General features: G+C 37.7%; 1 protein-coding gene across 3 annotated transcripts; it reads right to left on the bottom strand.

Moving 5' to 3' along the window:
- Positions 1 to 5,647: 5,647 nt before the first annotated feature.
- LOC123762228 (uncharacterized) lies at positions 5,648 to 12,696 on the bottom strand. Of its 3 annotated transcripts, none has more exons than XM_069313964.1 (10): positions 12,544 to 12,696; positions 11,383 to 11,454; positions 9,641 to 10,915; positions 9,192 to 9,296; positions 8,807 to 9,036; positions 8,423 to 8,601; positions 7,716 to 7,833; positions 7,389 to 7,480; positions 6,338 to 6,545; positions 5,648 to 6,204 (listed from the first exon to the last, which is right to left on the bottom strand). In XM_069313964.1, the coding sequence occupies exons 3-7, from the start codon at positions 9,750 to 9,752 to the stop codon at positions 7,794 to 7,796; spliced, it is 666 nt and encodes a 221-aa protein (XP_069170065.1). In that variant the 5' UTR covers positions 9,753 to 10,915; positions 11,383 to 11,454; positions 12,544 to 12,696; the 3' UTR covers positions 5,648 to 6,204; positions 6,338 to 6,545; positions 7,389 to 7,480; positions 7,716 to 7,793. The 3 variants fall into 3 exon arrangements, with proteins under 3 accessions (XP_069170065.1, XP_069170066.1, XP_069170067.1); XM_069313965.1 differs by having other exon boundaries at positions 12,544 to 12,680; XM_069313966.1 differs by lacking the exons at positions 8,423 to 8,601; positions 8,807 to 9,036; positions 9,192 to 9,296; ... (1 more) ...; positions 11,383 to 11,454; positions 12,544 to 12,696 and adding an exon at positions 8,049 to 8,354.
- Between the last annotated feature and the right edge of the window lie 643 nt (positions 12,697 to 13,339).

The following is a 13,339-nucleotide window of genomic DNA, read 5'->3' as shown; positions in this document are numbered from 1 at the left end:
GATCTCTGTGTGTGGTGCCTCTGCTTGTATTGTACTGTACTGTGTTGAGGTACAGTAACATTTGGAGTCACTTTATGTGTGTGCCCTCAGGACGTGGGGGGTCTTGGTGAGTAGGGTAAATTGAGATAAGACTGTGTGCCAAACCTGCGACAGGTGTGAATTGCACACCTGAAGCAGTTAAAGGCGGGATCTACGTCTCCGGGGGTTTGGGGAGATCCCCAGGGGCGCGCGTGTGTGGTGCTGTGGGCCCGTTGTGTATCGCGGGGGCGGCGGGGGGAGGGGTTGGCTGGGCGTGCTGGGTATGTGTCGCTGGGGTAAAAAGTGTAAGTATAGGAACAGGTATGCAGGAGTAGTTGTAAGATGAAAGTGTTATGAGTATGTAACGTAGACTTAAGCAGGATATGGTTAATAAATGTAGGAAAGAGAAGGGTATTCTGAGTGGGGGGCCCCAGCCAAGCGAAGACCTACCTAGGAGGCCGAGTATTTTTAGGTGCACGGTTAGGGAAGGGTGTATGAAGTAGGTGAAAGGAAGGGAAGTGAAGAGGCCCACCTATGGAGGCCTTTGGCTAACACCGTCAGTAGGCCTCACACTCTCATTCTCTCTTGTGTTTAAACACTATATCTGTGGGATGTAGGAAAGTTAAGATGTTGGCAGAAAGAATAGATGACAGAGTGAAGTGAGTGTATATTACCAAAATGTGAGACTTTCTCACCATAGCCGCCGCCACTGCTGTCGCCTCCATCTCTGCTTCCTAGGGCCTTCAACACAGGCTGTAAGAGAGGTCATTAGTTTCGTGTCATACACGAGTGTTCACAGTGGGACGTCTCGGTGGGTACTGAGCTGTGAGGGAGGCACCCATAATATTTTGTAAACAGAGGGCCCTCCGTCACCCTGCCCCTCCCCTCCAGCCTCTAGCATAAGGAGTTCCACATGGCACATACCACGTTGCAACCCGTTCTCACACAAGACAGTACATATATGACTAGTGCTTAAAGTCAATATGTGGAATGTGATTTAGTACATATGTGATATATTCCCAGTTAACTTTTTTACCAAGGCTCAAACTCTTCCTCACGTACCAATTTACGTCTCACAGTACTCGTCCATCAACGTAGATAGCTGAATAGTCGTGATTGGTTCAATTATAACGAAAATTATAGTTTTCAGGTCCCACATGGGTTGTGAAATTCACCTACTATTGTCCATGCTCTTATAATATTACAGATCAGCTACATCCTATTGAAGGCTCGTAGTTTTGTTTTGAGAAATATTAGTTGTTCTTAGTAAATTATAATAAGCACAATAAATTATTACATAGAATAAGTGCTTCACCAATCAATATTATATACTATAGTTTGTGCTTTAGAAATCTTTAAAGAATGTTTTGTAGGAACGCTAACAGAAAACGATGTTATGTTGGAATGTATATAGGGTAAACTACTGCAAACAGGATGGTATGGTGTGGATTATTGGAAACTATAGGATTAGTATAGGGTCCACTACCACCTGTTAGGTGGGTAAGGGGTCCAATAACACCCGCAGGATGAGTATGGGGGTCACATCCACCCACAGGAATGGTATGGGGATCACTTCCACCCACAGGAAGGGTATGGGATCCAATACCATCCACTGGATGTGTATTGCGTCCACTACCACCGACAGGATGGGTATGGGCTCACAACCACCCACAGGATAGGTATGGGGTCCAATACCACCCACAGGATGAGTATGGGGTCCACTATAACCTACAGGATGGGTATGGGGCTCCAACCACCCACAGAATAAGTATGGGGTACAATAACACCCACTGGATATGAATGGCATCCATTGCCCCCACAGGATGACTATAGGGTACAGTATCGCCCACAGGATTAGTATATAGGGTTCACTGCCGCCCACAGAGTCGGTATGGAGTCCACCGCCACCCACAGGGTCGGTATGGGGTCCACTACCGCCCACTGGGTCGCTATGAAGTCAACTACCGTCCACAGGGTCGGTAGGGGTCCACTACCGCCCACAGGGTCGGCAGGGGGTCCACTGCCACCCACTGGGTCGGTAGGGGGTCCACTGCCGCCCACAGGATCGATAGGGGGTCCACTGCCGCCCACAGGGTCGATATGGGGGGGGTCCACTACCGCCCACAGGATCGATAGGGGGTCCACTGCCGCCCACAGGGTCGGTAGGGGGTCCACTGCCGCCCACACGTTCGGTAGGGGTCCACTGCCGCCCACAGGGTCGGTAGGGGGTCCACTGCCGCCCACAGGATCGATAGGGGGTCCACTGCCGCCCACAGGGTCGATAGGGGGTCCCTTACCGCCCACAGGGTCTCTATGAAGTCAACTACCGCCCATAGTGTTTGTATAGTGTCCACTATCGCCCATAGTGTTATTATGGGGTCCACTACCCCTCATAGGGTCGGTATGGGGGTCCATTACTACCCACAGGGTGTGTCTGGGGTCTATTTTGGCAATACTGCTTTTCCAATCTCATTTGTTGTTCAATGTAAAATATTTGTTGCTCGACTTGCAACAATTTATATATATATATATATATATAGTATAGTGCCTTTGCAATAATGTACCAATGTGTGTATTTTCATAACTCGTTTTAAATTGTTGAAAAATAAATAACTACATTGTGAATGCAAGTCAATGTTTACATGCTAAATCAGAGTTGCCAGATTCCGCTTAAAATAGCAAATTGTGCTTATTTTCAAAGCTTGAGAATTTAGCTTTAAAGTAGTTAAAAAACTACGAATTTCGCAATTTGCTATGTACTTTAGTGTACTATTTTAAAATAAGGTTGGTTTTTAAGCTGCAAGTCATATGAATCTCAAAAAAAGTATATTATTAACAATCTTATCTCCATAGTTCACTAGTTTCTGTAAATCAGATCTGGTAACTGTAGGCCAAGTACTGGTAGACTCAAGACACAATGTGTTGAAGCTATTCTCTTTGAAGAAGTCATCTCGACAGGATCTTCCAGCTCCAGCTATAAAACTTCACCAAACATGGATCTACCTAGTACATCAAATGGTAAGAAATTACTAAACTGTAGTAAACTGAATCTGACACTGTCATATATATATATATATATATATGTATGTGTGTATGTATGTATGTATGTATGTATGTATGTATGTATGTATGTATGTATGTATATATATATATATATATATGTTGTACCTAGTAGCCAGAACGTCGTACTCGGCTTACTATGCAAGGCCCGATTTGCATAATAAGCCAAGTTTTCCTGACAGTATATTTTCTCTAATTTGTTTTCTGATGAAATGATAAAGCTACCCATTTCATTATGTATGAGGTCAATTTTTTTTATTGGAGTTAAAATTAACGTAGATATATGGCCGAACCTAACCAACCCTACCTAACCTAACCTAACCTATATTTATAGGTTAGGTTAGGTTAGGTAGCCGAAAAAGTTAGGTTAGGTTAGCTTAGGTAGGTTAGGTAGTCGAAAAACAATTAATTCATAAAAACTTGGCTTATTAGGCAAATCGGGCCTTGCATAGTAGGCTGAGAAGTGCGTTCGGGCTACTAGGTACGACATATATATATATATATATATATATATATATATATATATATATATATATATATATATATATATATATATATATATATGAGGGGTACCACCTCTGGTGCAAGTGTAGGGACCCATAGCCTCGGAGAAGAAAATAAAGAGTACTCAGAGAAGACCTTGTGGATCCTCACTGAACACTTTCATATTTTCTTCTCCTACCACCCTTATTCTTTTGGTATGTGTGTATATTTATCTAACTTTATTTGAAAACGTCATTACACAAAAAAAGTTACAATATTGATTATATATATATATATATATATATATATATATATATATATATATATATATATATATATATATATATATATATATATGTCGTACCTAGTAGCCAGAACGCACTTCTCAGCCTACTATGCAAGGCCCGATTTGCCTAATGAGCCAAGTTTTCCTGAATTAATATATTTTCACTAATTTTTTTCTTATGAAATGATAAAGCTACCCACTTCATTATGTATGAGGTCATTTTTTTTTTATTGGAGTTAAAATTAACGTAGATATATGACAGAACCTAACCAACCCTACCTAACCTAACCTAGCCTATCTTTATAGGTTAGGTTAGGTTAGGTAGCCGAAAAAGTTAGGTTAGGTAGGTTAGGTCGTCGAAAAACAATTAGTTCATGAAAACTTGGCGTATTAGGCAAATCGGGCCTTGCATAGTAGGCTGAGAAGTGCGTTCTGGCTATTAGGTACGACATATATATATATATATATATATATATATATATATATATATATATATACACAGAGAATGTCAGAAACGAGGAGAGGCAGAGACAGAGGGACAGGGACAGACGGACAGGGCCAGAGGAGGGACGGGGGAACAGAGGGGGAGCAGTGGGACAGGGAGGGAGACAGGGACAGAGAGGGGGACATGGACAGAGACAGAGACAGAGGGACAGGGTCAGAGAGGGGGACCGGGGGACAGAGGGAGGAGAGGGGGGCAGGAGACCAAGAGAGAGGGGACAGAGGAGAGACAGGGACAAGGGGACAGAGATGGATAGGGGGACTGGAGGAAAGGGAGGGGGACAGATGATGGACAGCGGACAGAAAGAGTGGGCAGGGGGACAGAGAGGTACAGGGGACAGAGAGATGGACAGGGGGACATAGAGGAACAGGGGGACAGAGAGTGACAGGGGGACAGAGAGAGGAACAGGAGGACAGAGAAGAACAGGGGGACAGAGAGAGACAGGGGGGACAGAGACAGGGACAATGGGATAGAGAGGGACAGGGGGACAGAGAGATGGAAAGGGGGGACAGGGGGACAGAGAGGGGGAAAGGGATCTGGGACAGAGGACAGAAAATGTGGGCAAGGGGACAAAGTGAGGGACAGGGGACAAAGATGGACAGGGGGACAAAGATGGACAAGGGGGACAGGAGGAAAGGGGGGAAACAGTTTATCTTTATGTACCCTATCAATTGCATTTCTCGCAGCCTGTCCTCGTAACTCATGCCTCTTAGTCCTGGGACTAGCCTATTTGCATACCACTAAACTTTTTCAAGCTTCGTCTTGTGCTTTTTTTTTTTTTTTTTTTTTTTTGAGATATATACAAGAGTTGTTATATTCTTGTACAGCCTAGTACTAAGTATATGGTGTTTGGCTAGATAAGAGTAAAACTGCTTGTAGATTAGTTTTTCAAAAAATGTTGACAAGTTAGGCAGGATTGATATAGGTCTGTAATTGTTAACATCTGTGAGATCACCACATTTGTGTACAGGGGTAACTCGCTTTTTTTAGGATAACTGGAAAGGTTTGGAGTTCAAGTGACCTGTTGAAGAGCATGAGAATTCTTTGGAGACAATTCCTAACCTATACTTCTTCTCAAGGTCATGTTTTTTATTAATGGGTTTAAGTATTCCCTTTGTAAGCAAGGGATTGTTAAGCCTTTTGGTTATGCTTACAAAAAAGTCACAGGACAGACATTATCAGCAGCAGTTATAAAATTGTCAATAGCAGTTTCATTGTGCAGCCTAAAACTTAACTCCCTTGACTCTAGAGGTATATATATTAGGTTTAGGTTAGGTTTTTTTAATTAAACCAGCCAGGATGAGTGAAGCCATGAAGGGCGTTTTTATTAATTAAAACACCCAAATGTTGGGTGCTTCAGGTGTTGTTCCTCTTGGATGATCTTGTACCTCTCTGTCTCACACCTGTAAGAATGAGTGATATGGTTAAGGGGGAAACAAAGTGCAGGCAAGGCAATGGAGGCCAGTAGTAATCTTAGGGCTAGGATAATTAGAAATTAGAGAAATTAAGTAAGAGAAATTAGCAAGAGAAATCAGGTAAAATTTATTATACTTAACTTTTGTATCATGAGTTTAGTAGTAAATCTTCATCTTCATCATCATCATCTTCACTGTCACAAAGCTCCAGGTAGGGCTCGGAAACATCAACATCCTCTTCCTGGTATCCAAATAAACGCTTTGCATCACTCAGCTTGTCAGAACACATCTTTTGCCCTTGCTTCAAAAGAGCCAAGATTCCACTCTTATTTTTGGTTGAATTTCAGAGTTTTCACTATTGTAGATTTTTATGAAGCCTTGAAGCTTTTTCCTATCACACTCATTTCTGTGCCGGAGGGAAGAGCGCATTTTACTGGATGCTGCAAATAAAGTTTTTTGGCTGAAAGTTTTAAAGTTGTTAAAAAAATTTCCTCATCATTTACCTACATAGAAATTATAGACAAGAGCTAAATAGAAATTGCTTCAGAGTTAACAAAGAAATAGTAAGCCTACCTGCATCAGTGGCAATCAGATTTTTGCGATGCCTGATAGAGTCTGCAACTGCCTCGATAGAATATTTTATGTTCTTCGAGGTTGTTCCAGTGTTTAACTCTAACTCCTTACAAATCATTTGTAGGTCAGATCGCCATTCTTGAATCAATGACTTTTGAACATCAAGTTTGTCGATCTCATTTGAAACTGTTATTTCCGTCTCTCTGGCCTATTTGAAAATATAATAAATTTAATGAACAAATCACATTAACCATGATGAGTGGTTCGAACCTATGGGCTTGGCATTCCCAGATGCTTGCTGTAGTTGAATGCGCCACAACATGGTCAAAAGAATTGCAACCTAGGGTACTAATGAACCCACAATTCAATTTTTGTTAATTATGCACCCCCATACCCATTCCATGGGCGGTTGTGCATGCAGTTTCCCATGTACTTGGTCTGTGTCCTCCAGTAGTTTTACCTCTGATGGCCCTTTCAATACACATAGAATTCATATTATTGTGATATATCAATACATGGAGAAAGACATTGAAATGGGGGCATCAAAGGCAGAACTACTGAATGACAGAGACCGAGTTCATGGGGGAATTGTGTGAAACCTGGTTTGGCTTCAGTGGAAGCCTTGGGATCCTTGTGGGTGCAGTAGTACTCCAAGTTGCAATTCATCTGACCATGTCGTGGCGTAGTGAACTAGAGCATGCATCTGAGAGCACTCAGTGCATGGGGTTCAAACCCTCATCACAGTTCCCGTGATATATCACGATACTGTGATTTCTCTGTGAACACATTTGATATATCTCGGAATCATACATTTAGGTTAATTAAATACTATATACTTTATACAAATTAACCTTATTGATATATTGAAAAAGTTCAAGCAGTTAATTCAAGGAAATGGTCGCTAATTTATAATGGAAAATATATGTAGTACATGATCTGAACACATAACTAACCTATAAATGCATTATAATACCTTTCACATATAAATGCATTATAATAAGTTTCAAAATAAATACAAATAAATAAAATAAATATATATTATTTTTAGTACCTTTCTGAGTCGAGTAACTAATGCACGAGCCAGTCCATCAATTTTTCGATGGTTCCAAAAGACTGCACCCTCTGTGAGTTCTTCTGTTCTTTCTGAGAAAAATATTTATAGCAATGAACATCTTGAAGAGCATAGATTAATAACAGTTTCATAACATACCTTTACTCACCAAGACCAACTCAAGTTTGACCAATATGTTTTCATTCTTTTATTGATTATTTGAGGGAGTTGATACTTATTGAATACTGAATACAAATCGCATTATACTGATTACAGGGCAGGTAAAATAATAAAAAACTTGATCAGATGAACCATATAAACAAATACCAGCTTTCAGCATGTTTTTAGTTGTAGAGTTGTATCGTGAGAGGTATGCAAACACTTGCTCTGCCTCTTCCCCTAAAGTCATGCCACTTCCTTCTTGCCACCGCCCTCCATATAATACCTTTAACATAAAAGTATACAGTAAAAAAAAATTCAAATTATTGTACAAAAATTAAAAGCCTCCTACTATATTAAATGATACGTATATCATTAATCTTAAACAATCAGAAATCTTAAATTTTTTTACACAAACTGTACTTATTATATTTAATGTAATGTATACATTACATTAAATTTAATTAGTATACATAAATGTAATGTTATATTTTTATTTACCTGACAATACCAAGCATGTCCTTTTGCATGTAGGACTCCTAAAAATGGCTTTGCTTGTGGCTAATATTAAACAATGGGTAATGGGGTATCAAAAAATGTTTTATATGAAGAATTCTGATGCACTGCTAAATTTTACATAAAACAAAAATTTACATGGTGTTAGATAAATAAAATGATGATATGGATGCAATTGAAAGGCAAACTATAAAGACATACTCAGTTAAAAAATATGTCATATGACAATGTATATTTATATGTGCATACTTTATTTATAAGAACATTAATTTGAAGACAATATAATTCATTATAATATAGTGTGTGTAGAGAACAAAAGAATACTATACATTAAGTATCTGTAAAGCACATTTTATTACCTCCCAACTTTGTTGTAACGATACAGCTTCTTGTTGCCATCAATATGTACTGCTAAAGGGGTTTTATCACAAGCAGGACACTCATTGTCAGCTTCTCCTCTAATTTTTCTCAGCTCATATTGCTGGAATCGCCATTCGAAGAACACTCTCTTCGAAGTTATATAATTAATGGGTCCAATCTAGGAATAGAATTTTTTAGATGGTGACATTTAAAATGCATATTATGACATAAGATAAATAAACAAAAAAAACATTCCATTTTGTGTTTGAACAAAATTAAAAACTAATTATTAATAAATGAATATACATTACTACAAAATTTTGATAATTTTTGTATTGAAATATAAAACTGAAAATATTAAGAATAACGGTATCAAAACATACACGCCCACGAGAAGCACCAAAGGATTCCAGTGCAGTGACTAATGCCCGAAATGATGTTCCGGGACAATTTCTTTTGATATGGTGCCATGATTCAAGCAGACTGGTGCTGTAGAATGTGCTGCTCTTTCCTAATGATGAATAGAAACCAGACTTGTGCATGGTCTTGCCTAGTTGTTGATGCTCATATCCACAGTGGCATGTATAGATTGGAGTATAGAGGTCATACCTTCCTGTAGTTTAAAATACAGTGCATTGAGTGGTGTGGCGACTTGCTAAAATAGTGATGTAAAAATTAACATTTATAGCAACAAAAATTTCAAAATGTATTGTGATTCAGGAATATCCGGTAATGGAAATAAAAGGGTAAATTTTAAAGTTTATTTACCCATTATAGTGATGAAGATGCAGAGATTGCTGGAGCTTGAAATTTTAAACTTGCAATCTGTGCAGTTGGGGCAAGAATTTGGTGGTTGGGCTGGTACAACAGGTTCTGGTAACAAAGAAAAGGAAGACAGTTTGACAAAATGAGTTTTATGGAAAAGAATTTCAGACTGAATATTTCATTGTTTCTTGATTGTACAAAATATTGACATTATTCTCCAGATAATGACTGAGAAATTCACAGAAAAGAAACAATCAGACGATTAAATCAATCTATAAAACCAAGTGTCAGGTTTAAACTTTAAGACTTCTCCAAATGTTGTAATGACTGAAATGAAACATTTATTCATTTTATTTTGTTATACCAAGATAATCGTAGCTCTAGACTGGGATTGGGAAGTAGAAGTAATCTCGGAACAAAGTACGGATTTTATACAGGTATCGTATACTTACTCCAGTGAAAGATATTTCCTTCAGGGCACACAGTTTGTGTCGGGTCTAATGGCTCATAAAAGCCATTTTTCCAATATAATCTGTGGTGGAAAGGCATGAGAAAATGTTGCATTTGGTCACAAATGTGACACAAAAATGCAAAACAGTCTTCACATTTGATGCTTGCCTCACAATTTGTACATTGTACACAAACTTTACCTGATGAAAAAAGGGGTAATTATTTATACTAATTTTAAATACTGTATACCTAACATTTTAAACAATCTGAAGTCTAAATGTATTAATAGAGTGTCATTAATATGCATATGATGCTTATTATACAGTATAACCTTAATGAACACAGCAATATTTAATTTACCTTTATCTGGAACACCCAACTCAGACAATGTCCAATCGAACAGCATTGCCCTGCTTTCTCCCCAATTAATCTCTGCATTTTTTCTTCTTTTTTGCCAGTCAGAAACACTTGGCTGAGAATCTTTAATTTGTTCAAGTTCTGCAGCAAGTACTTTGAAATATGGGATTACAAATTAGTAAGAAAAATTTGTAAGTGAAAGGAATGATTAGTATAATATGTTAAACAAAATTTCATAGGCATTAAGCACAATTTTGGTACATAATATTTATGACGTGTGTCCATTAAATAAACCCTCATTTAAATACCAACAAATGATGTTGGGACATACCAACATCAAATGATTCCAAAGTTTCTTCACCAGCTGCCAAATAACTTTGAGTGTACGTTCTGCCACTAGTAGAATAGCCCGCATTTTGAATGTGTGGTGGTGAAAGTATAGCAGGCAGAATGTCTGGGTGGCACATTTGAAGATTTAAGCATGGTACATAATTGCAAATTGTATACAAGTATTAATATTTTCAGACAAATCTCAAGATATTACTATAACTAACTTTATGCTACCAAGTTGTTCAGTGTTATAGTAATTTAATCTCCATAATTGTCTAGCATACACTTAAAAATAGGCAACAAATATTATTGGAAAGTACACAAATAACAGCTGTAGAAATATTGTTAAGAAAATAATAGAAGATTACCATCAGATTGGGGTGCAGCTGGTCTTTGTTTTGAATTAATGTGTGATACATCCTGTATGTTATCTTTTTTCTGTTTCTTGTTTGTCACCTTTATTGAGTTTGGTTCCTCCACGTTTAAGAGTCTCTTCAAGTACTCATTTCTTTGTATCATTGCAGCACGTGCTTTCTGGTACTCACGTTCAAGATGTTCTCTAGTCATCACTGCTATTCTCCGGTGAAATTCTGAAGAGAAAATAATACTGTTCGAAGGAAAAGTACAAGAACAAAACAAGAAAATTATGCTTATGCAAAATTATGCTACAATGTACCTATTAATAATCTTAAAATTTGCTACAAATTTCCTACTTATAATTATGTGTTAAATTATGGACTTTCCCATAATGATATGCATGTTAGTGGCATTACCTATACTGCCTACCTGGAGCCCCCTAGAGAGATAGTGACACAAGTTAAGGTAATCCCTTTAGTAAGGTGCTGGGTCAACATAAATAAGCTATAACTAATAAGGACACAAATCAATATGTTCATTTAACAGTGGTATTAACATTTATATAAATATAGCTAAGAATAAGTTTTTACAAGTGTAACAAAGTGAAAGAAATGTATGAAAATTTTGATGATATATTAAAATGCTCATTGATTGAACTTGTCTTCCTATATATAAAGTATAAAAATAGTAAACACAGTACCATTATTGTTGTCTGTAGTTATTTTTGGAACATCTGGTATGTACAGCATACTGTCAAAATCCGATGATCTATCTGAAAAATTGATTGGTAGCGTAAATATTTGAATTCATTGCATAGCCTTTTATACAAACAAAAACGAAAAATTGTACAGAAAAGCTAACACAACATTATAACACCTTTCTGTGGTACTTTCTATGGTACAAAAGAAAACAAACCTTAATTATAAAGGAAAATAAACTGACAGAAGAACTATGAATACTGCTGAAAATACTTTCCACAAAATATCTGAACCAAGGGATAGTACCCCGAGATTTGAAATATGAAAATTTCACCCTTACAGTATTTAAAAAAAAGCAGAAAGAGTTAAGCACAAAACTAATGTCCAATCAGCTAGGTATAACACATCTGCAAGCTCATGGCGAAAATCCTAAGGGAGGGAATCATTTACCATCTTTCAGTGAACAATCTTATTCAATCGACACACCATGGTCTTCTTAAAAACAGATGCTACCTTATAAACCTCCTCACTTTTGGGACATGGTAACATGGTACTCAGATAAAGGGTTTCCGGTGGATGTAGTATACATGGATTATGCTAAAGACTTTAATAAGGTACCACATGGAAGACTAGCAAGGAAATTACAGGTTCATGAACAAAATTGTAAAGTGCACAAAACAATAGTTAAAACAAAGAGAGCAAAAGGTCATACTAAATGGGAATGAATATGAAGAAATGTGTTAAGTTGAGTACCTCAGGGGTCCATTTTTAAGTCTAAAATATTTTTCATATATTGAACATCTATGATATAGAAAAGAATATAATCTAATCAACCACATCCTCATATTTGCAAATGCCTGGCATTTCACGAGCACTTTGTCCGGGGTTTATATTCTAGCCGGGGAGGATTTACTGGGTTAGGCTAACCTAACCTAACTTAACCAAACCAAACCAAGTATCTCAAGTTACAAATATCTCTGGGAATTCATATTATCTGCTGTTGTAGAATTGACAAAATGGACAGTGTCAACAAAATTATTCCCACATACTCCGTCACTATGTGATGGAGTACACATAGAATAGGGACTGAATTGTCCCTGACAGGGACAATTCTGTAACAAATGTTCTAGCATAAAACTTTGTACAGTTTAGTAATTCCTTACCATTTGATGTACTAGGTAGATCCATGTTTGGTGAAGTTTTATAGCTGGAGCTGGAAGATCCTGTCGAGATGACTTCTTCAAAGAGAATAGCTTCAACACATTGTGTCTTGAGTCTTCCAGTACTTGGCCTACAGTTACCAGATCTGATTTACAGAAACTAGTGAACTATGGAGATAAGATTGTTAATAATATACTTTTTTTGAGATTCATATGACTTGCAGCTTAAAAACCAATCTTATTTTAAAATAGTACACTAAAGTACATAGCAAATTGCGAAATTCGTAGTTTTTTAACTACTTTAAAGCTAAATTCTCAAGCTTTGAAAATAAGCACAATTTGCTATTTTAAGCGGAATCTGGCAACTCTGATTTAGCATGTAAACATTGACTTGCATTCACAATGTAGTTATTTATTTTTCAACAATTTAAAACGAGTTATGAAAATACACACATTGGTACATTATTGCAAAGGCACTATACTATATATATATATATATATATATATATATATATATATATATATATATAAATTGTTGCAAGTCGAGCAACAAATATTTTACATTGAACAACAAATGAGATTGGAAAAGCAGTATTGCCAAAATAGACCCCAGACACACCCTGTGGGTAGTAATGGACCCCCATACCGACCCTATGAGGGGTAGTGGACCCCATAATAACACTATGGGCGATAGTGGACACTATACAAACACTATGGGCGGTAGTTGACTTCATAGAGACCCTGTGGGCGGTAAGGGACCCCCTATCGACCCTGTGGGCGGCAGTGGACCCCCTATCGA

Source organism: Procambarus clarkii, chromosome 77 (assembly GCF_040958095.1).
Source record: "Procambarus clarkii isolate CNS0578487 chromosome 77, FALCON_Pclarkii_2.0, whole genome shotgun sequence".
Classification (NCBI taxonomy): domain Eukaryota; kingdom Metazoa; phylum Arthropoda; class Malacostraca; order Decapoda; family Cambaridae; genus Procambarus; species Procambarus clarkii.
The sequence above is the reverse complement of the archived record's forward strand: the minus strand, read 5'-3'. Positions and strand labels throughout refer to the sequence as shown.